General features: G+C 39.2%; 1 protein-coding gene across 5 annotated transcripts in view; it reads left to right on the top strand.

The window, feature by feature from the left end:
* Positions 1–22,718, top strand: part of IQSEC1 (IQ motif and Sec7 domain 1) — a 275,684-nt gene that overhangs the window by 214,634 nt on the left and 38,332 nt on the right. For all 5 annotated transcript variants that reach the window (XM_029912583.1, XM_026656720.2, XM_024208800.3 and 2 more), the window contains 4 exons: positions 10,686–10,847; positions 15,730–15,852; positions 16,733–16,899; positions 21,189–21,328. In XM_029912583.1, the coding sequence (XP_029768443.1) occupies positions 10,686–10,847; positions 15,730–15,852; positions 16,733–16,899; positions 21,189–21,328 (592 nt within the window). The remainder of the gene's footprint in view (positions 1–10,685; positions 10,848–15,729; positions 15,853–16,732; positions 16,900–21,188; positions 21,329–22,718) is intronic.

The raw sequence follows: 22,718 nt of genomic DNA on the forward strand, positions 1-22,718 counted from the left end.
CATTTCCTTGTGTTTCTCATCACCTCTGTGGGCTAGAAGAGTCACATCCCATACCCATTCTACAAGAGGTTAACCCCACTCCCCCGATCCCTCTAAGCACACACAGCCAATGGCCTACGCTGAAGAAAATAGCAGGTTTCAGCTTGCTGAGTTTCATTGCCCGTAAGTGGGTTTTTCCTGATCAGGGGATGATATCTCCCTTTATTACCAGCAGAAGCAGGTTTACATTAGCTCCTCTTTCTGTTCATTAAACAGTTCCTCAGTATTAGGAAGGCGTAGGTCAGACACTGCAGTCGATCTGTCTACTTTTCTTCCTTTTTTATCCCTCTCTTCCCTTGCCATGTTGTGGAAAGAACTCTGACAGAGTGTTCCTTTGGCTCTGATTTTTGTAGCATTTTAAGGTTGTTGTTTTTTCCTTCTTTCCCAGAAGGTTTAAAATAAGCTCAGCAATTTCTTTTAAATAGCTGCAATGCTGCAGCAGTAGGAAGCTGAATACAAAGGAAGAAAAGAAGTGAAGCTATCAAAGCAAATCTTTGCTGCCTGCCAGAATTAGTGTCCAGTCAGCCTACTATTTGCCCTCTTGGCTATTTAAAAAGTATTTTGATTTCTAAACTCAGACTGAGAGATGTCTGATTCCTTATATTAAAGGATTAATCTTTCCTGGAACAAGATTTTAGTACTGTAGTAGATTTCTTTGTGTAAGTTTCAATTACAGACTAATGCTTGGTTGTATGAGTACGATTGAGATTTTCAAACTAGAATCACTACTGATGCCATCAGTAGACTCCAAGAAGACTTACTGGCATTAAAGCTGGATTGATTTCCCCCTTGTGAAAAGTGTTCCTAAGCTTCAGAATGTGGACCATTGCTCTGTGTAATATAGATGGCCTTTAAACTGAGGTCATGCTTCTTGCTCTCATTTGCTTGTTTATTAAGCGCGCCTAGCTCAAAGTTCCTTCACAGTAGTGTATTTGCCTGAACTTAGGGAAGAAACTGAAAAGTATGGATGTGCTTTTGGAAGGACTGAATTCCTTTTATGGAGGCTTCATGAATGGTTGAGGGCTTCTTCACCTCCATCAATCCGGATAGAAATTCCAAGTTTTAAGAAGGTCAAGCATCTGTGGTTGTACATGTCTTGTGAATAAATCCTGACTCTAGTTCAAAAGCTACTAAGCATTACTGAAGACAAAATCTAGCATAAAGGGAGCAGCTTGGTGTGCATTTACTACTCCAGTGCCCCCATCCAGGTTTGTGTCTGTGTGTTTGCTATTTTCTGAGCTCTGAAAATGAACTTTAAAGAATTGACTGTGGTTTTGGATGCATTGATTCTGCATGTTTTACAAGTCAGTAGTATGGAAGAGTTTTACCTACATTTAGGTTCAATGCTTTGATTTGTGTTTTGGTTTGTAGTCCATTAAGAGCAGTTAGGGAGGAGGGCCCAACAATTAGATCAATTGTGTAACCAGAAGCGCTGGAGTCCATGTACAGCAAACCCTTTTGTATTAACTAGAGCTGGCCAAAACTTTTTCTTGTACAATTTTTTTTTTTTAAAACAAAAAATGGATTGAAAATTAAAAATTTTGCAGAAAATTTTTTTTGGTTGAAATTTTTTTGAATTTTAGATGAAAAACCATAAAAATGTGGTTTTGGTCTTCCCCTTTCTCTCCCTTGTAACCACCCACTCACCTCCACTCCTACTCCAGTAGAGAATGAAAACCAATTTTTTTTCCCCCAGTGTGTGTTTGGTTGAAAAATGCGGGAAAAGGCCACACACGAAAATTGAACAAAATCTTTTGCAATCTGTCCCGTGTCATATGACAGAAGCCAGGGGCTAAAAAAAGCAGTCTCGTGCCAGAACCCCTGGTACACACCTTTTATTACATACAAACTGAGTGTACAAAGGATATTTTGAAGATCATTTTTCATATCTCAAAATTAAAAACAAAGGTCTGCTGGTACTTCAGGGTAACTGCACTTGTATTCTCCGCTCCATGGTCCTCTCCAGGTGTGCCCAATCAGGTCTCAAGTGTCCAGCCATCACCTGTCTCTGGGCAGGGACCCTTGACAGTCTTCTGATTTGGGGCTTTTAAGGCTGCACAGCCCTCTGCCATGTGCTGTGATATTCCCAGCAAACCAGACTGCTTTATGGCCACCCACTGTGCTTTGCTTTCTCTCTTGAGGGCTATGAACAGTGTATGGCCAAGTAACCACACAGCTCTTTCTAAGCAAGCAAAACACAATTATTCTTAGGGTAAAAGCATTCCAGAGAAAAAAACATAAAAACAATAAAAGTTCCTGTACACATGCCATCAGCTTACTAGAGTCATCCATCAGTCTTACGAGGCCCTAGCAGGCCGAAGTTCTTCAAACCATTTCTCAACGGTTAGGGCCACCCCTTGACAGAAGCGCCCGTTCTTTTGCTGAATCCAAAGAGGGCTGGCCCTGTGTCAATTCAAACTCATCCTGTTATACCAAATGCCCTTTCTTTGTCTCCTAGTCTCTAGAAAATCCACTTTGAACCAGTATATGCAAATCACTCCGGGGGCAGTACCTCTCTAGAATTGTTTAGTCTCAGTAACTTGCCTTAATAACCTCCATTGTTTTTAGTTCCTGTAAGAGCTGTGGCAACCCTTCCCCGTGGAGCAGAACACGTTCATACATAAACCATTCATAAATGTAGTACAGTTGTCCCCAAAGATACTGCATGGAGTTGCAGTATCTGTCACAGTTTGATCATAGGGTCAGGATACTTTTATACAACCACAGTGGACATTTTAGTATGTCCACTTAGGGTGCAGAAGCCTTGAGTGATGGTTCAGACATATAAGGCATATGAGCCACATCTGATGGGTGGTGATGCTGAAGCTCTGGGACTGAAACATACTTTCTGATCTTTGGTCATACAGCATTTGTGGTGGGCTGGAAAAATGTTTCCCTATCTTGGCAATTCACAGATCGTTGGACCTAAGAGCATGATGTCACTGCACTAAATTATTTTTCCAAAATTTGATGTCATTTGAAAACGTGTTTTTAATTTTAATTTTAATTTAAAGGATTCAGTATTTTATGAAATCCGAGGGCTAGAAAGAACTGCTATTCATCATTGGCAAGATGGGATTTGTAGCTAGCCATTGATGTGCAGTACTGGTTACAATCCCTGTTGGTTTGTGAGATCTGGGCTCAGTTCTCATCTGGCGTAAATCAGGGTAGCTCCATGCATGTGAAAATTATCATGGGTCATTCAGAAGTGACAAAAATGTGAGCGACTTACCAGACAGACCAGGATACTTCCGGCATTGCACATATTCAGGGCCACTCCACTTCTCAAGAATTCTTGAATGAGATAATAAAAAGAGTAGAAATGGAATGTCTGATGCATTAAGATGCAGCAGAACATTTACATAGGTGTGTTCTGCTCAGTCCTGTGAAGAAATAATTGAACCCTTTTATTTCTTCCTTTCATATGTGCATTGTTTGGTCAGGTGGTAACTTCTCTCAGAAATGCACTAGAGTAAGCAGAACATAGTGTGGCATTTTCATAGGCGCAAAGTATATTTGTTCCAAAGAAAAGGAGTTCATTTTTAGAAGAGGTTAGTCTAAAAGTTATACTACCCCAGCCAGCTGACCTTTCTGTAGCTTTTCAAGGTTGTTTGTCCACTTGTTAAAAACAGAACAATTCTCATAGCTAGCAGCTTTTGCATCACATGCTGTAAATTGCTGTTTGTGATAAACAGAACTTCTCAACAAATCTACACAAATGTCAACATGTTATGTGAACCTCTACTGAATTTACATTTTCAATAGTGCAAACTGATCTTGTTGAGTAAACAGATTTTTATCATCTGGCATTTTGAAAATGCATTAAAAGACCTTTTGAATTTTTTAACTACATCAATTAAAAACCAAACACTGGGTAGGGGACAGAAGACAACAATGACAGATTGCATGACTTTGTTTTTCTTCTTTTTAAGCTGTAATTAAATGACTGTGCAGCAGAATTCCAGCCCGTTCATAGTTTAACTCCTGGAATGTTTGTTCTTTGTAAGAGTCTATTTTCCATACGTCGTTGTGTGGTGCAACATATGTTAATCCGTTCTTGTGAGGCTTGCATTACTCCCTCCACTTGCTCATCTATTTCTCCTCCACACACATCACTTTGGGACCTCTTGGTTTTCAGTCAGAGTTCCCTGTTCAATACAAGATCTGAAGCAAAATAGAACAATCCCTAATTGGTTGGTGTTTTATTTGTTTGATAAGTCAAGCTGCTTGAAAAATAAATGAGTACAGTTTACAACTTTTTTAGAAACTGATTGGTCTGAGCTATTTTACTTCCATTAAGAATATATCTACTAACTTTTAAGTATCATTCAGTCTAGAAGTGGAAGCCTAAACCTCAACAAACAGCAAAATATTGTTCTGCTCCTGTAGTTCCACTATTACAGGTTCACAGACTTTTCATTTCCACACTTATTGGAGGGTAGAATTATCAAACCAGCATCAGGAATTTTCATACCTACCAAAGACCGTCTCAACTAGTAATACAAATCAATCCTGTTTCGGTTCTGATTAGGCAGACTTCTGGGTGGCCTCTGTTCTGAGTTGCTCCATATTTGAGGGGAAAGTAATAAACTTGGTTATGATTAAAAACAACAACAAAAAACAGTAGTAGCTCCAACTATCCAAGACAGCTATTGCTGTCAGCAATAGGATTCTTTCTTCTTTGTAACAGGGTTGACAGCAGCTTTATTTTATTTTATTTTTTTGCTGTCTCTCGGTCTACGTCTACATTAGAGACCTTTATAGCGGCACAGCTGTACCGTTGCAGCTGTGTCGCTCTAAGGTCTTCGGTGTATCTATGCAGACAGGAGAGAGAGTCTCCCACCGACATAGGGCTGTCCACACTGGTGCTTCTGTCGGTGTAACTTATGTTCGTCAGGGGTGGGTGTTTTTTCCCCTACACCCCTGACCCACAAAAGTTTTACTGACAAAAGTGCTCGTATAGACATAGCCTCATTCAGAAAGGCCAGGAGGCTGACTACCTTACACACACACACACACACACACACACGTACGTTGTAGGGCCTGAGATCAGAGCCCTTACTATGTCTGAGACAGGCCCTTTTCTTCTACTTACTGAACTTGAAATCTATAAATAGAAACATCTGGGGAGAAGGGGAGAGAGATGACTAAATTCCATTGAAATACATTGGACTAAGTCAATGCTGGAGGGATAGAGAGGGGAAATCATTCGTTTTGTATTAGAAGAGGGGCAGGGCATCTTCCTGTGTGCTTTTTACTTTACTCATTGTTAACTTTTACAGGAAGGTCGGGGTAGGGACCACTTCTAAAATTCCAAAATTCTTTCTCCAAGTCATAGAACGCCCAGTTAAGTCTCTTCCTGTCAACTAGGGTAACATTTTCTCTAATTAAGCCATTTAAAAAGAAGAAAGAAGAGAAAAAAATCTGAATAACTGATTCTTCCCTCTAGCTCAAACTATGACGAAGAGGAATATGAGTCTTTGTGACCCTCAAATGAAGCTTTCTTGAGAGATCTTAATTTAAATTAAATTAATATCTGATTTAAAATATTATAGGAGTTAGAGCAGGTCTTCCTAAGGAAAGCTTTCCAGACGACAATAAAAAGAGGCTGGAACTGTTCAGCACTACCTCGATTACAGAAAGTGTGAGAAGATGAAGATGTGTATTCGGGGTAAGAAACAGTCTCTTCCTCAGGAATTAAATACATGAATAGCGATGGATACTTAGTATTTATATAGCACTTCAGACATTCAAGGCACTGTACAATCCTCAACATACCTTGCTATCCAAGAAATTTAGTAGTAGTACTGGTATATCTATTTGAGAAAACTGAGAAACAGAGCGGTTAAGTGACTTACCCAAAGCCATGCGGCAAGTCAGTGACCGACAATTCAGGTGCTCCAGGCTACTAGACCGGTGTTCTGCCCATTAGGCAAGACTGTCCACTGTTACTTTGGACAAGTTACCAAAGGACCAAGTTGAGCCTTGGGTTCCAGCTTAAAAGCAATTCTGCCAGTGTTGCTTGTTTCAAGAAGTCCTTTATTCCCATTAAAAGTATTACTTTCTGATCATTTGAAGACAGATAAAAGTGGTGTAAAAGAAAGAGTTTGAATTCTTCTCCCGGGAGGTAGGAGCAGTTCTCGATGTACCCTTAAACTCTGGAGTTCGGCACTGATTACTTGAACTGAATGGAGTTTTCTTCTGGGTTATCACTGGTGTCACCAAAGTAGAATTTATCCCCAAATACACCTCTACCCTGATATAACACGACCTGATATAACATGAATTCGGATATAACGCGGTAAAGCAGCGCTTGAGGGGGGGGGTGGGGCTGCGCACTCCGGTGGATCAAAGCAAGTTCGATATAATGCAGTTTCACCTATAATGCAGTAAGAGTTATATCGGGGTAGAGGTGTATCTTAGTACAAGAGACGTAATTACATTTTAAAAACCCCTACTGAGATAAACAAGGATGTTCTGAAATGCCTGGAACTTTTAGCAGACTTTTTTTCATCAAACACTAATACTGATATAGTCCAGGAGTAGGCAACCTATGGCACGTGTGCTGAAGGCGGCACGCATGCTGATTTTTCAGTGGCACTCACACTGCCCGGGTCCTGGCCACCAGTCCGGGGGGCTCTGCATTTTAATTTAATTTTAAATGAAGCTTCTTAAACATTTAAAAAAACATATTTACTTTACATACAACAATAGTTTAGTTATATATTATAGACTTATAGAAAGAGACCGTCTAAAAATGTTAAAATGTATTACTGGCACACAAAACCTTAAATTAGAATGAATAAATGAAGACTCGGCACACCACTTCTGAAAGGTTGCCGACCCCTGATGTTGTCAGAATTTTTGGAAAAACCATGCATCTAGTATTCCCCGAAGAATTATAGCTCTGCTCACTGATAACTTTTGTTACACATAACAATCGGTTATTGACTTTTTAATCAAGGTTCTTTTTTGGAGAACTTGGCTTTTTGGAGAGGATTTATAGGTTAACAAAAAGCTTTAACAGACTTTTTAAAACTCAAGGCTTCTCTTTTTTCCCCGAGAAAGAAAGAAAAAACACTTTACTCCTCATCTCCTGACACCACTTTTTCAAATGATTGCCATAAACCAAAGTTTAGGACTCTGGATTTTTTTAAATCCAGACATAGGGGACGTTTGGATATTCTCATGGCTTAGAAACTGCAAAGAAGGTTTTAGGTTTTGCTTCTTTGATATCCCTTTCTTAGAACATTCCTTTAGAGGGCTGGATTTGGGTCCCTTTTTGTTATTTATTTCCTTTTTACTTAAGGGGGAAGGAAAGTATAACTCCTAAAAGTTACTGAGTATACATTTAATGGAGAGAGTTTAAGTTCTCTAACTTCTTGATTGATTCCATAGCATCATCTGATGGATCTTGGGGAAGATGGGGTAGTTTTTACTTAAATCTACAATGTACTGGTAATCATAGAAATATAGGACTGGAAAGGACCTTGATAGGCCATCTTGTGCAGTCCCCTGCACTGAGGCACGACTAAGTATTATCTCTAGACCATCCCTGACAGGTGTTTGGATGTTTTTAAGAACTGGCTAGACAATGTCAGAAATTCCACTACATTCCTAGGTAATTTGTTCTAGTGCTTAACTACCCTCAGTTAGGAAGTTTTTCCTGATGTGTAACCTAAATCTCCCTTGCTGCAATGTAATCCCGCAACTTCTTGTCCTGTCTTCAGTGGTTAAGGAGAACACTTTATCACTAGGGCTGTCAATTAATCACAGTTAACTCACGTGATTAACTCAAAAAAATTAAGTGATTAAAAAAATTAATCATGATTAATCACACTGTTAAACAATAGAATACCAATTGAAATTTATTAAATATTTTGGATGTTTTTCTACATTTTCAAATATATTGATTTCTATTACAACACAGAATACAAAGTATACAGTGCTTACTTTATATTATTTTTGATTACAAATATTTGCACTGTAAAAGTGATAAACAAAAGAAATAGTAGTTTTCAATTCACCTCATACAAGTACTGCAGTGCAATCTCTTTATCGTGACAGTGTAAATTACAAATGTAGATTTTTTTTTTGTTACATAGCTGCACTCAAAAACAAAACAATGTAAAACTTTAGAGCCTACACGTCCACTCAATCCTACTTCTTGTTCAGCCAATCGCTCAGACAAACAAGTTTGTTTACATTTATGGGAGATACTGCTGACTGCTGCTTATTTACAATGTCACCTGAAAGTGAGAACAGGTGTTTGCATGGCACTGTTGTAGCCGACATTGCAAGATATTTATGTGCCTTTTTCAAAAGATTTGATTGCTTGACTCACTGCTGATATTTCACTAAGGCATTAAGAGAGGGCAAAATGCCTCCAGCCTCAGATAGCTAAATGGATTTGTAGGTCAGTTTTGGAGGCTTTTATCCAGTGTCTGTTAAAGTGATTTCATGTTCCTAGACCAAAAGAAAAGCTTCTGTGAAGAGCGAGACCCTCAGCTGGTGCAAAGTGGCGTAGTTCCATAGGATCTGGCCCAAAATCTCTAAGGCAGCCCTCTAGACTCAACACCTTTACACCTTGAATTAGAGCCTTTATGCTGTAGGTCTCTAATCTTTATAACCGTCTCTTCTTTTCTTTCTCATAATTTTTTTTAATCATGGTTCATTTTACTTATAACCATGAGTTTGTGTTATGAATATTGTATAAGCAGAAAGGAAAATTCCTATGTGTAAATTTTCCTACGTGTAAATTGGGGTTCCAGGAATGTGGATAGATGCCCATGCTATTATTTTCATGATCATATTAACATTAATTTTTGGTTTGGGGTTTTTCTTTGAGGGGGAAAGGAGGAAAGCAGGTAAAGTTATGATTTAGCCTAGGAAAAATTATCTATATCTTCTCAATCTGCAGAGAAGTCTTATTTTTTGATTGGTCCTTTGTTTTCCTTGCTTAGCAACTGCTAGAATGGAAAGTTCATGAGTTCATTTCACTGCAAATGCTGAGCAGAAACTCAGTTCACTATTAGGGAAAATTTCCTGTCATAGATTTTTTGTTTGTTTGTTTTTGGTGTTATGAAACTAGAAATTCAGGGAGATCCAGAATTCTAAAGTGTGATTCAAGAATATAAGAATACAGCTCTTAAATATTTTTCTTCTGATGAAATAATCTGTTTTGGACTAGGGGAGGATTATTTTACAAGTTTGTCCTCATGAGGTAACTGCATACACTACTTATTTAGCTTCAAATGAAAAGAGCCATCAAACTTGATTTAAGAGATTTTGAGATGGAAGTTTCTGAGACTTCTCAGTTTTGAGGAAATATATATATTTTTCTGATCTGCCTAACACTTAGTTGGGCATCAAATGTGTAATAGTGTAATGTCGCAGAGCATGGGGACTGAATGCTGGGTTATTTGGTAATGTTATTTTCAGTGTAAAAAAAAAATGAGGAAAGGGTTGTATGATCATCCTTGTATAAAAATAGCAGGGTCACCTTGTTCTTTGAAATTGATTTCACTAGCATTAAGAAATGCAATATCCTTCAGCTCATCCGGAAAGCTACAAACCGTTCATTTTTACAGGTGTCCATTGTGTCCTAATTTTTAGTAAATAGACAAGGCGATGAAATTACTGGAGCTGTGAAAGTATTGCATTACAAATTGTGGACGTCTGCTGGGTAGCAGCTCTGGAAACATAACATGTTTATGCTGTGAGCGGGACTTTGTCATTTAAAATGTGAGCAAAAATATATGACTGCCTAAGCCACAGATTTATAGCAGGAAATCCTCGCCATTTAATATGTTTGTCAGAAAAATAGCTGCGTACTTTTTATTTTTGTGGGATCTGAAATCATGCAGAGCTAAATTTGGACATGTAGAAAGGAGTGTAAATTACACAGAATTAAATGATTGTGAAGGAATCGGAATCTAATAGAGTCAAAGCTGTTGTGATGTATATTCAAGAAGCTGGAAGAAGTTGTAAATTAAAGGAGGGGGTTATCCCTTCTTTGATTTATGTCTTCTCCCACCTTTGTAGTAATTGCATTTTCTGTTGCTCTTCTCTTCTTGGCCTTCAGCTTGTGAGTTGCACCATCTTAGATGCCTCTTACTTTTCCACATAATCTGGGATTTAGATATGTTGGTTAGATTTTTTTTTTTTTTTTTTTTTTTTTGTAATTATGTTTTCAGAGGACATGGCACTCTCTCATTGATAGCACAAGATATGTCTTCAGTTTAGTATCTGATGTTGATGGTCATTCTAGACCTTGGTTTATGATGTATCAACTTCCATGGTATGTCTGAAGTTTCTTACGTGGTGTGATTGGATAGCCTAGCTCCTGGAAAGATCAGGGAGAATGGTCAACCTAGTTTAGATGAGTACTGCAGAAATGCAGTTGGAGAGATTTTTAGTGCCTCTTCACCATGAAGATCCATTTCAAAGCCAATACACCATTAAAACTAAAACAACTCTATGGGTTTTACAATATGACTACATTTATTTTAAAACTACATCAGTCCGCCTTCTAACTCAGCCAGTCTAATGTTACTTATGGAAAAATGAGGTTTGGGGAAAAACTCAAATGCACATGGGAATGAAAGAAATGAAATAAGTGGCTTTGTGTTTATATTTCTCCCTAGAAAACCTGAAAAAGGAGTCCAGTACCTAATTGAGAGAGGTTTCGTGCCCGACACTCCAGTTGGTGTCGCCCATTTTCTCCTGCAAAGGAAAGGACTCAGCAGACAGATGATTGGAGAGTTTTTAGGCAATCGACAGAAGCAGTTCAACCGAGATGTATTGGAGTGAGTAGTGTGTGAGGGGATGGGATGGAGCACTCAGGTATTCACGCGTGCCCTGTGGGACATTTAAAGGGGCTAATGCTCACGAAATATTTTGTGTATGGAATGAAAGTGTTTTCAAAGGAAAAACTGCCTGAGTGTAAGGATTAACAAAGAACAGGCAAAAATAAGTACTCTTCCTTACTTGCCAGCAATGCTAACATTTTTCAACAAAACTGATCAAGTAGGATGCTTATAAGGATTTATATACATTATAGAATTCACGTTTACTCTAAATTTATGTTGTAATTTCACTGGGGAGGACTGTCTATTAATTTTGAGAGCGTTTTCCTTCCTCAAGCTCTGAAATAATTTACTCTGTGAAATTTTAAAAAAAAACCATTATATGCTACACGACACTTCATCAGTAAAGGAACATGAAAATAACCATTACTATTTCATAGATACACAGGCACTTCTTATGCTGGCACTTGTCTAATAAGGGTGTCTGAGAACCAGTTTCTTGGAAAGGATTAGATAAAAACCTATGTCAAAAGGAAAGCAAAAGTGGAGCAGCAAATTACACTCACCAACAGTTTGGTTAAGGTTATTCAAATACTGTCTGTTAAGGATGGAGGTTGCTTTTGTTTATTTTAAGTGATTTGATATTTCATTTAGCAGCGATTCTTTTCAAGACCTGTATGGATGACTCACTCACTAACAAAGCTTGTTGTATCTCACCCCAGATTTATTGACTTGTGCGCATGTGACTTGCATGAAGAATTACCACTTACTGCACAAACAGCCAGTTAGATGTTTAACAGGCTATGTAACTGCATAGGGTACATGGAGGGTGGGGGGAAGTACCCTTTTCCCAGTGCAAAAAGACAAAACAAAAATTCTAAGCCCACAGTTTTGGCCAAGACCACAATAAAAAATTGCTGAGATTTGCATAGAAATAGCCCTTATTGAGGACTGAATGCTTTTCCTGGCTTTAGGGCCTGTGGGGGATTTTCAGTTTAAAAACGATTGGAAAATCACTTCCTGAGCCTGGTCAAGAGAGGCTTAATTCAGCCCCCAGGGAAAATCTTCCCTTGACTTTACTGGAGATGAATCAGGCCCTAGGAGCCCCACTCAGCATTGCTAACTCACTAACCTCTTGTGATGTTATCCCAAGTCTCATGGTAGTTGGTGTTTCTCATGTAATCCAGGAGCCATGTGATTACATGAGAACCTGGGCATTCATTTTTTAAAATAAGTTTCTGGCCCTAATCACTATGGAGAAAATCCTGAACACATGACCCCCTAAAGCCACAAAAACCAGAAAGCAAAGTAAAAGAACCCCCAAAGTATTATTTTTTTAAATCTCATGATTTTTAAGCCATTTTCATAATTTTGGAGATCTGAGTCATGATTTTGAAAAGCCTGGGGTTGGCAGTGCTGCTGCTTTGTGGTATCATTGCTTACCTAAACATGGGGTGGATCCGTGGGGACCTCTTGTGTTGCACAATACCACATGCTGTGGGCAGATTGCTGCACATGAACTCTTCCAGCTGCCCATGAAGGTATCATTGATGTCATCAGCTGACCCCAGGACCTGGGACTGTAGGCATAGACCAGTTGTCCCTAATCGTTAATGTATCCCTAACTCCTTCCTGCCACACCCACCTCAATGAATCGTGGACTCCAAAGCCAAAATGGGATCATATAATTGGGAGCATCAGTCACAGGCAGTCTGTTTTTTCTAAAGCATGGAAATTAAATGCACTATGGCAATGCACAATTTCATGGACCCAAATGAAGGAAATGAAAATAAGGTTCCCACACCAACTTTTCACTAGACTTTGTTTCAAATAGGTAGTATTTTTTTTTCTTACTAAATGTGTAGCTTGATCTGTTACTGTGTGTTCTACATTGTGTACAAGATTTACAATGCTGCTGCTGTTAGAACCTCTCTGTCTCAACCGTGCAAGCTGAACAGTGTATTAGTATAGTTTATTTGCATTTATACACACATCATAGATCTTTACTTAGAGGGGCCTTTTATTTGTAAACCTTATGGTTCAAGAGCTGCATCTTTACTGTACAAACAGCAGGAGAAGGTAATTAAATAGGGAATGTGGGTTCTACACAAAGGTATGCAGTAAAGTTTAGTGACTTGCCCTAAAGAAGTGGCAGATTTCAATTCAACAGTTCAGCCAATCAGGCTATTCAGCAGGAAGTTTGGCTGGCCCATTCTAACCATTTGCAACCATTCCCTGGATCTGTGCCACTATTAGACTGGGGTGAAGATTTTCCAAGGAAGGCGTATTGTAACCTAAAATGAGTCATTGATTCACTGTGTGATCTTGGGCAAATCATTTAACCTCACTGTGCCTTGGGCAGCCTAGCAAAAAATTGGGTAAGAATCTCGTTGATAGCCAGATGGTGTATGTTTCATAAGATTTCCTGGATGGGTAAATTGCCAAAAAGGACATCCACCTGCCTACGACCTCCTGACTGTATTTTTGCTGCAATTAATCTGTTCTTAAAACAACCTGCCCCAGTCATGTTAAGAGAAAAAATTGTTCTGAGGCAACCCCAAGATAGCGTAATTGACTCGCATATAACACTGTGAGCCTTGGCAGCAAAAAAGCACAATGGCTTTAACCAAGCTGACCTGCTATTAGGAATGTTCACACGCATTCTTTGTTGCGCTACAACAAAACGGTGACTGTTTTTTCCATCTCTGATAAAGATATGCTATCAGACTTAAAATCATGTATTAAAAAATCATACTTGAAACATGATTCCATTCCCCCGTGATACTCATAACAGATAAGATAGTAAAAATAATTTTAAATATTTAATTACTTTCCATGATTGATGCTTTTATTTTGTGTGCTTGTGACTATATATTTCATTTGTCATCACGGTGCATTTCCTGGTTCTCATACATGAGCATAAATGTGCAGATATTGCATGGGAACATTTAATTGTTTTAAAACGTCTTCACCGTGCAATTTTGAAAACCTCCAAGAAAACAATCTACATTTCAGTCTCTGGGCTGGATCATTGCCACTCTTCAGCTGCTTTGCAGTGCGCCATAATTGGCTATCTGGGGATTCCCCTAATGTCAGGGTCTCCCTGGGTGGCATAGAGTTGGCATAATGTCTTGATGCTATACCCCTTGCCAGGATATGAGGTGTGTCAAGGGGCATGGCTAGAGCACTGCTGTACGGCAGTGATCCTTGGCTGCTAGAGTACCCCGTGGTGGCCATAAAGACACCTTTCTCCCTCCTGCCATGCCATAGAAGCACAGCTGAGGATCTGGCTCTCTATCCGCCTATGCACTTTCTTTTAACAAATGGGATTTGTATTAAAAAACCAAATGTCTAGCAGTGTGAGTGAATAGTTAGATAAAAGTCACAGCATCCAAGTGACATGTGGAAAACATGGCATTGTGTATTACAACCTCCTCCTTTCCGTTAATTCCATCACAGAATTCTTCATAAAGCTTTAAGACCATTGTGCTCTCCCCAGCAGTACAGGAGGGAGCTAAACCTCAGAGGCAGTTGTGGTGTTATGCTGATGGGAAAAGCAACTGAGTGGGGTGTTCCTTTGTACCCTCCTTTCTCCACTCTGCATAAAACCTGCAAAGAAACAGCAGGCAGGGAATAGGCACTAGAAAGAAACCATACTAAGTGGCATGTCATCCTCCACACACACAACCCACAGAAATTTAAGAAGACCTGGAGCAAAGATCATGGAAAGCTAATGCTGATTGAAGTTAGTACTTGCAGTTATGGGCTTTAGCCACTGGCAGCATAGCTACTGTCTCTCTTGATGATGAGAGGATGTTGGAAGGAATGATGGAGGAAACTTCCCATTGTGCTACTGGCCAAGGATATTTGGAGACCCAGATACCCCTAATATCTTCACTTTCCACTTTATTTGACTCTACCACCGCTGCTCCAGGTACCTGCTGTTCTAACCCTTTAAAAAAAAATAAAAAAAAGTTCTGCAGTGTTGAAGAGATAGTGATGTTCCAAACCGCTAGAGTTTACAATAGTGATTCTGTTGTGTTTGTGGAATCAACATTATCCTTATAGGGATGAACCTGGAGGAGTGCACAGCTCCTTTGTTTTTCTCCTTGCACTTTTGCCCAGAAGGAAAGCATATGGGCTGAAGTCATTAAAAGGCTTTGGAATTAAACTGTGGTAGCACAGTGCTTCATCCTGCAAGAGAAATGTGTATGTTAGTCTATCACTGTACATCAATACATTTAATAACAAGCCTTTTAACCTGGATCATACTTTATTATTGTAGCATCTGCATTACTGTATTATAACTTGCAGTGATTCATGTTTGGTTGTTAAAACCTAAAAGCCAAGTTAGAAGAAAAGGAACCAACGACTCTCTGATTTGAAAGTAGCCTTTAAACAAGGTGTTAGAGCAGGGGTGGGCAAACTTTTTTGCCCAAGGGCCACATCTGGGTATGGAAATTGTATGGTGGGTCATGAATGCTCACGAAATTGGGCATTGGGGTGCAGGAGGGCTGGTGCTGCCTGGTGATAATTTGCTGATTTGAGAGCACAAGACTGATAATGATTCGTGACAGTGTGGAGTTTTTTACATTGATCAGTGTCCATCACATAGGCAGCTCTGCAATAAAGAAAAATAATGGCTTGTTTACATCTACTCTTCCCCCTCTGGCCCACTCCTAGTTGATATATTTCTTACAATTCTCCTCTCACGTTTTCATGGACAATTACTGATGTTCTGAGATACATTTGTGGCTTTGTATTTTACTAGAACTGGGGGAATGCTGAAGACCCTGGGCTTTTTTTTTCCTATATAATGTATTTTGAATAATATATATATTGTTGGGAGGGCAAAGAACAAATGAGAATGTGTTTTGTCCTAGCTGCGTTGTGGATGAGATGGACTTCTCAGCAATGGAACTGGATGAAGCACTCAGGAAATTTCAGGCTCATATCCGTGTTCAAGGAGAAGCTCAGAAAGTAGAACGACTCATTGAAGCTTTTAGGTATGGCAGTGAAATAAGTTGTCAGAGCACCTGATATGATCCTGCTGTTACATGTGAGACAGGGAGGTTGGGTAGAGTTAGGCTATTCCCTGCTTTATTAAGCTGCCTTTGAGAACAATAGGGAGTATTTATGCAGTTAAATGATGGTAGGTGTTTGCTTTATACATTTAAATATAGAATAAGGAAGTTTTATGTGCTATTGTTAATGCATATTGCTAGTGTAATTATTTTATTATGCATTTATATAATATAGCTGTGCTTCTAAATTGAAAAATTCTCTCCAAAATCAGTTTGATTGGTAAGATTTTTTTTTTTTTTTTAAACTTCAGATATCTGTCCCTGAAAATTCACTGTTGTAATTTAGGAGCTTGGTTTCTGTACCTTAAGGCATTGGACTTTGTTTACATTTTACAGTATCTCCATGTACTTTTTTTAACCTGCTGTTAAGCAGTTTAGCACAGTGGGGCAAAGAGCATTAATTTATTAAAGCCCACACAAATATTCTTTATTGTGGAAGAAAAAAATGTAAAGCATCTAAAATATAAATGTAAAAATCCTGGCCAGATCCTCAGCTGCTGTAAGCTGGTGTAGCTTCACTGAAGTCAGAGTGGAATATTAAAGTTAAAGAAGTTACCCCAAATGAGGATCTGGCCTGGCTAATGAGTTTACTGGTTGTAAAATGGAAAACTTAAGCCTTTTGCATTCTAGGATGTTAGTTCTGAGAATGTGATTGGGCAGAAAAGTACTATAGAAAACTAAATGTGTATGAAGTATAAAGGATACCAAACTCGGCATCTTGAATGTAACCGTTCATTGATTTGGTTTTGGTCACACAGCATTTCTTAACTCTGGCCGACTTCCCCCCCTTTGTTTCTTACAGCCAGCGATACTGTATCTGCAATCCCGGCGTTGTGAGACAGTTCCGAAATCCTGATACCATCTTCATCCTAGCTTTCGCAATCATATTGTTAAACACAGACATGTATAGCCCAAATGTGAAACCAGAACGCAAGATGAAGCTTGAAGATTTTGTTAAGAATCTAAGGGGTGAGAAAACTTGAATGATTGTCAGCAAAGTTTTTTATTTTTTAGGGAAATTATATGATATCATATCTGATATATCGTATCTGAAGTAGGTTGGCTTTTAGGATAGTTAGGGAAATTATATATATATATATGTGTGTGTGTGTTTGTGTATTTCCCTAGTCATCCTAAAAGCCAACCTACTTCAGATACGATCTAAGACCAAGATAAAATATATAGAGCCTACTTGTGATTTTACTTACATTGCTTTTACACTGCTGTGAATATATTGACTTCAGCAATGTTATCCCTAAGATAATGTGAAAACAGAATTAGGCTTGTAATCCTTCATCATCCATATTCCATCCTCATTATAAAGAACTTCTATCCAGTCTTTTATTCCCAACTCCCTTGAGATATGTTATAAATATCTTCTATCTTGTATTCACATCTCTGTAATGTGCCAATTTCCTGGATATAATTGAAACTTGGCATGTTGGCACCCTTTGTGTAGGTCAGATGGCAGCTCATAAAGTTTGTAATTTTACAAACATGAATGAGGCTGAATAAACCCTATGATATAGTAAAGTTGTCCAACAAGTGAAAGAAGGTACAAAAGATCAGTAGTGTTAATGGATGATGTAGCCAGTGTTTGTGAAAGGAGCAGTACAGTGTGTAGACAGGGATGGGTAACTATGTTGTAAGCCCACTAATGACTTCTATACTCATACCTTTTGTTAAGTGTTTCTGCTTCTGTTGACCAGTCCATCACCAAGAACACTGGCCCTGATGCTGACAGAATTGCAGAAGTAGGACCTTTTGCAGCATTCTCCAAAATCTTGAATTTTATTTTTAAAATGAAGTTTCTTTCACTGCCTCGTTTCAAAGCAAACTTTTCAGGATAAACTTTTCTGTCTGTTGCCAGACAGACAAGTTAGTCCTCTGTGAACCAAGAACTCTCCCACTCATATTAAAGGGGAGTTAATGTGGAAGCTGCATATCCACGATGATTATCCACATTCTCAGAGATGGAAATTAACAACTTTGTTTACTAGACCCCCATCCATCAAATGTTACCGTAGATAACTTGCGCTGTGAACACATAAATATGTATAAAAGTCTGGACAATAATCAGCGTGCCGTGCTGAAGGCCTTCTGAAATAAACAGAGGCTTTAAACCCCTTAGAAAAAGTCAGTTCTAAGGCCCTTGTAAAAGTCAAGTGTGAAGGGAACTGAAACTCAGCTAACTCAATTGCATTGAATTCTGCATCTGTGTGGATGTGGAATCCCCATTCCATGACTTGGAGAGTGATCTCCAGTCAAGAGATTTAATCTGTCCTCCAGCCCTTGGCACTCTGAAACCCACATCTTCCTGCTCTTCTGCTTTCCTGGTTCACCAAGTCTATATCCCATACCTCCCCACGTTATGCTGGTTCCCTCCCAAGAAATGCAAAATCTTGTCCCATTCACCAGAGCGTGGCTTGTTAGAAAGAAGAGCAACGTTATTTTAAAATATGTTTTAATTCCCTCCACCTTTTGCTTGCAAGCCCAGCTCCAGTACTGTCCTAAACTGGCTCTCTGTGCCACAGATAGAGAACCAGACTGTGCCTGTTAGACACAAGCCCAGATGGTGTGGAGCTGCACCCCCTACCCAGGCCTGAGTTGAACTCAGGAGGAGTGCACACATTGCAGCATGTATATGGGAAGTGTATGGCTCAGCATCCACAGCTCTATAGTGGCCAGCTCTGCTAGGGTGCCCCACACCTTTTCAGGTTGTTTATGCCCCAGGAGGCACTAGGAGGGACTGTGATTATCTCTAGTCCTTGCATGAAGGGCACAATAAAGAGAAGGCTGCTTATGCTTACCCTGCAAGGGTCAACTCCCTCAACTCCCATGCAAGGGTCAGGCACAGTCCAATCCACAGTGTTTCTTATGATTGGTAGCATTTGATTGTGGCAGAGTGTGGGCTCAGTGCAGTAGCAGAACAGACACAGGAGCTACACGGCAGTAAGCACAAAGATACTGGCTGTTAAAAAACAAAAATAAAAAACCACACACCTTTTTCTCCATAGCACAGAGTAGTTAGCTGCATGGCAGGAAGAGAGCAGTGGAGTTCATTAGTGGCTACTGGCCAGACTTTGGCAACTGTCTGAATTATGTAGACCTATCTTCCCTTCCTATTTACAGATGCAGTTGGTTCATCTTGATGCTGATTAAGTCACGGATACTGATGCATTCTGGAATTTCAGATCTTGACAGTGAAAGTGTCATTTGTCCATTTCGTTCCCTGTAAATCAGTATCACACTCTATCCTTGGCAGACATTTTAGTGTAGGGTGCAAGCTAAACAAGATTAAATTTAGTATTGTCACTTTAGTTAAAAGTCTACAAAAGAATAAGGTTGAAAATGGCCCGATACTCCTACCTTTTATAGTCATTTCACAGATATGTTCTTGACTGTTTTATCAGAGCTATAATGCTTCTAGAGGCTCCCTCTTGCTGGATCCCTACTATTGCTTTTTATATATATAACTTTTGTCAGAGAGAGCAGTCTTGTAGGCTATATTGTTCCTAACTTTTAATGAATGGGTCTTCAGCTGTGGTCTGTGGAGCATTTGCAGCTGCTCACATGGTGCAAGTTCCCCCTTGCTTCCAGCTGCTAAGAAAAGATTAAATACTGTCATCAGGCTACTTATGTAAGCAATTGCTGTAGTTGCCACAGGGATGTTATGTGTTTGCAAATGAGAAAGAAGGTGATCATGAATGGGAGGGGAGATACCTGTTAAGATGTGGTCCAGCCTGTGTTAAAACGTTTGAGGTCCCCTGCTTTAAATCACTCACCAGATTTGATGTGCAAAAGGTGTATTTGGATTCTGTCCATGAAAGTTAGGAAGTCAGGAGCAGCTTCCAGGATTCTGTCACACTTGTTAGAATACTCACAATAATTATTCAGTATTAAAAATTAAAACCGCATGATAACAAGACTGATGTGAACTAGTGTAAAATGCTCTTCTAGAGTAAACTGCATTCTCTTAGAATTAATATTAAAACAAGAAATGATTAGCTAAAATTATTTTAATCATTAACCAGCACACTTTTATGATAGGTGTCTAACATGTCATCTCAGACTGGATAATAGTTCTTAATTATGGTAAAAGATCTAGCAAATGAGATGGGTGACAGAGAGAATGATGTGTATTATTAGTTTGGTTTGTATAAGATGTCTGGCTATGACTTAAATGAAAAGTTTCATTAAAAATGGGAAAGAAAAATATTTGATCTGGGATGTGGGATTCAGAACTTCTGGTTCACTAGTTCAAATCCAGCTGAGGTCATTAGTGACCGAAAGTCACTAGAATGTGAAAACTGTTAAGTGGCTTTTGTGAAATGAGTCAGACTCCCTGGGACTCGGTGTGTTGGTGCAAAGGTCTACCTACCCAGGCAGGTCAGCTTGCAGAATGAGGTGCTCTGGGGTGCTTATTCCCTTCCTGCTAGACAAGTGTTCACATCACCAAAACCACCACCACCACAATTCACATTGTTTGACTGGCACCCCTGCTGGTAGTCACCACAGAGAGGCCAAGGACTGAATGGACATGAAGACTGCACTCCCATTTTGCCTGTAGAGTAGGTCAGGGCTGAGGAGCATTGGTGAGGCAGATTGGAATGGTTGCACTGGTTCCACTCTATGCGATACTGTTCTGGGGACAAAGGTAGAATTTCGTGTCCAAGAGCATTATCTGGTAACTTTCATCTGCATTAAATTCACTTAAACTGTAAGACAGTGGTTTTTTTTTTTTTAATTTCATCTGCCTTAGTAGCTATGAAGGCTTGCTTGGGGAATTACTCTTGTTGTGGGCAAATTTTGCTATAGTAATTTAAAAAAAAATAATCAAAAGTGTAATTCACAATTAAAATATTTCAATCAGTGGATGTATGGTGGTGATGAGGGGGTGAAAAGTAACACTTTTTATTTTTTAATATATAACTGTGTTTTCTTCTGCTGTAAGATTGGCAAAATGACAATGAAAAAGAAAAGGGCTTAGACTCCCTCAACTGCTTGTTGCTGGAAGATTATTTGACTATATTAGGTCATGGAACAGAACTACTTAGATTAACAGGTATATCCGGGATCCCTATAAACAAGGCAACACCTTCTTTATGGTTAGTAAGGTAAATAAACAGTACCTGGGTCCTTATCTTGTTCTTGCTAAGAAGCCTACATTATTGAGCTGTAAGTGTGGAGAGGAGCCAGTGTTTGCTAGTCAGGTCATTGTAAGCCAAAGTGGTAATGAGAGCTGTTGGTTTCTGCAGGCGTAGATGATGGTGAAGACATCCCACGAGAGATGCTGATTGGAATATATGAGCGAATCCGCAAACGGGAACTGAAGACAAATGAGGATCATGTATCCCAGGTCCAAAAGGTCGAAAAACTCATCGTAGGAAAGAAGCCAGTAAGTTAATTTTGCACTGAAACTTAAGCTGATTATGCCAGATGACTGAGAGTTGCAGGGCAAGGGATGCTCAGACCTGAGGCTTTGTGTAAATGTAAATTGGACTGGACAATGACAAAATATGGGAAGTATGTCACTGTAATACAATTGCTACAAACATGGCCTTGTTTTCAGAACTTTCACTAAGCAAGTGAACATTTCTCTGCACTCTAGCCTGGATGGTAGTGCACATCTGTGCATGGTGAGGTTATGAATATTACAATTTTTTTTTTTAAATAAAGATGATAAAATGTATCTGTTTTACCTACATATTGTCCCTGTTAGTTTCAATCCTGAACTTTGGCTCTGAAATGTCTGCATTTTAATCATCTTCTGTGATTATATTTCAAAAGGACTGGAGCATGTTGCTGCAAAGTGATGTCTTAGAAAAACATATTTCAGCTTTATACCTTTAATTAAAGATTTTATTGATGTCAGTATTTCCTCCTCCTTAAAACAGGCTGTAGAAGCCAGTGTTTAAAAGAGAGGAGATCTGTATTGGAGACTGATGTAATCTTATGGTCTAAGAGACAATCTGGGAAACAAGTTCTCTTGAGTTCTAATGTTGGTTCTGACACTCGCTCCCTCCCTCTCTAGGCTTTTGCTATTCACTTAACTCCTCTTCCTTAGGTTCTCCATCTGTAGGAACGGGATAATAATATTTACTTAGTTCACAAAAGTGCTGAGTATGATTCTGACTGTTTTGTATTTAGCCATTGATTTCTATCCAGGGATCTTGAAGTGCTTCACAATCATTGATTAATTTCTCTTCACAACATCTCTGTGTGGGAGGGAAGTATTTTTATCCCCTTTTTAGAAATGAGGCAACTGAGGCACAGAGAAATTCATGTCAGCATTTTCAAAAATGTCCACTAATTTGGGGTGCCTTGGTTTTTGGATCCCCCCCCCCAAACCTGCAGCTGAAGTCAGTGGTGGCTCCGGGTACTCAACACTTCTGAAAGTCAGGCCCATGGGCATCTCATGTTGGGCGCCTTTTGAAAATGACTTGCCCAAAGTCACATAGGAGATCTGTGATAAAGCTGGAAGTAAAACCCAGACCTTCTAACTCCCATACCTCAATCAGCTGATTCCTGAAGTTGTGCTGCAGTTTTTAATGGATCCTTGTTTCCCATTTGAGTTTCAGCTTGTTACCTGCCATAGGGCGTTTTAGGTGAGTAAGGACAGATTAGAAACTGAGGAAGGATCTCAAGATTTGCCCAATTATTTGTAAAGAGCTTTGAAGATCAGTGCTAAGTATTATTTATCTAACCTGAGACTATCCCAGTTGGTTTAAAGCAGATCACAGAAAAATATGGAGTAGATTCTGTTTCCTATTTCCGGTGCGGGGGAA

Source organism: Terrapene carolina, unplaced genomic scaffold (assembly GCF_002925995.2).
Source record: "Terrapene carolina triunguis isolate 2854851 unplaced genomic scaffold, T_m_triunguis-2.0 Scaffold232, whole genome shotgun sequence".
NCBI classification, from domain to species: domain Eukaryota; kingdom Metazoa; phylum Chordata; order Testudines; family Emydidae; genus Terrapene; species Terrapene triunguis.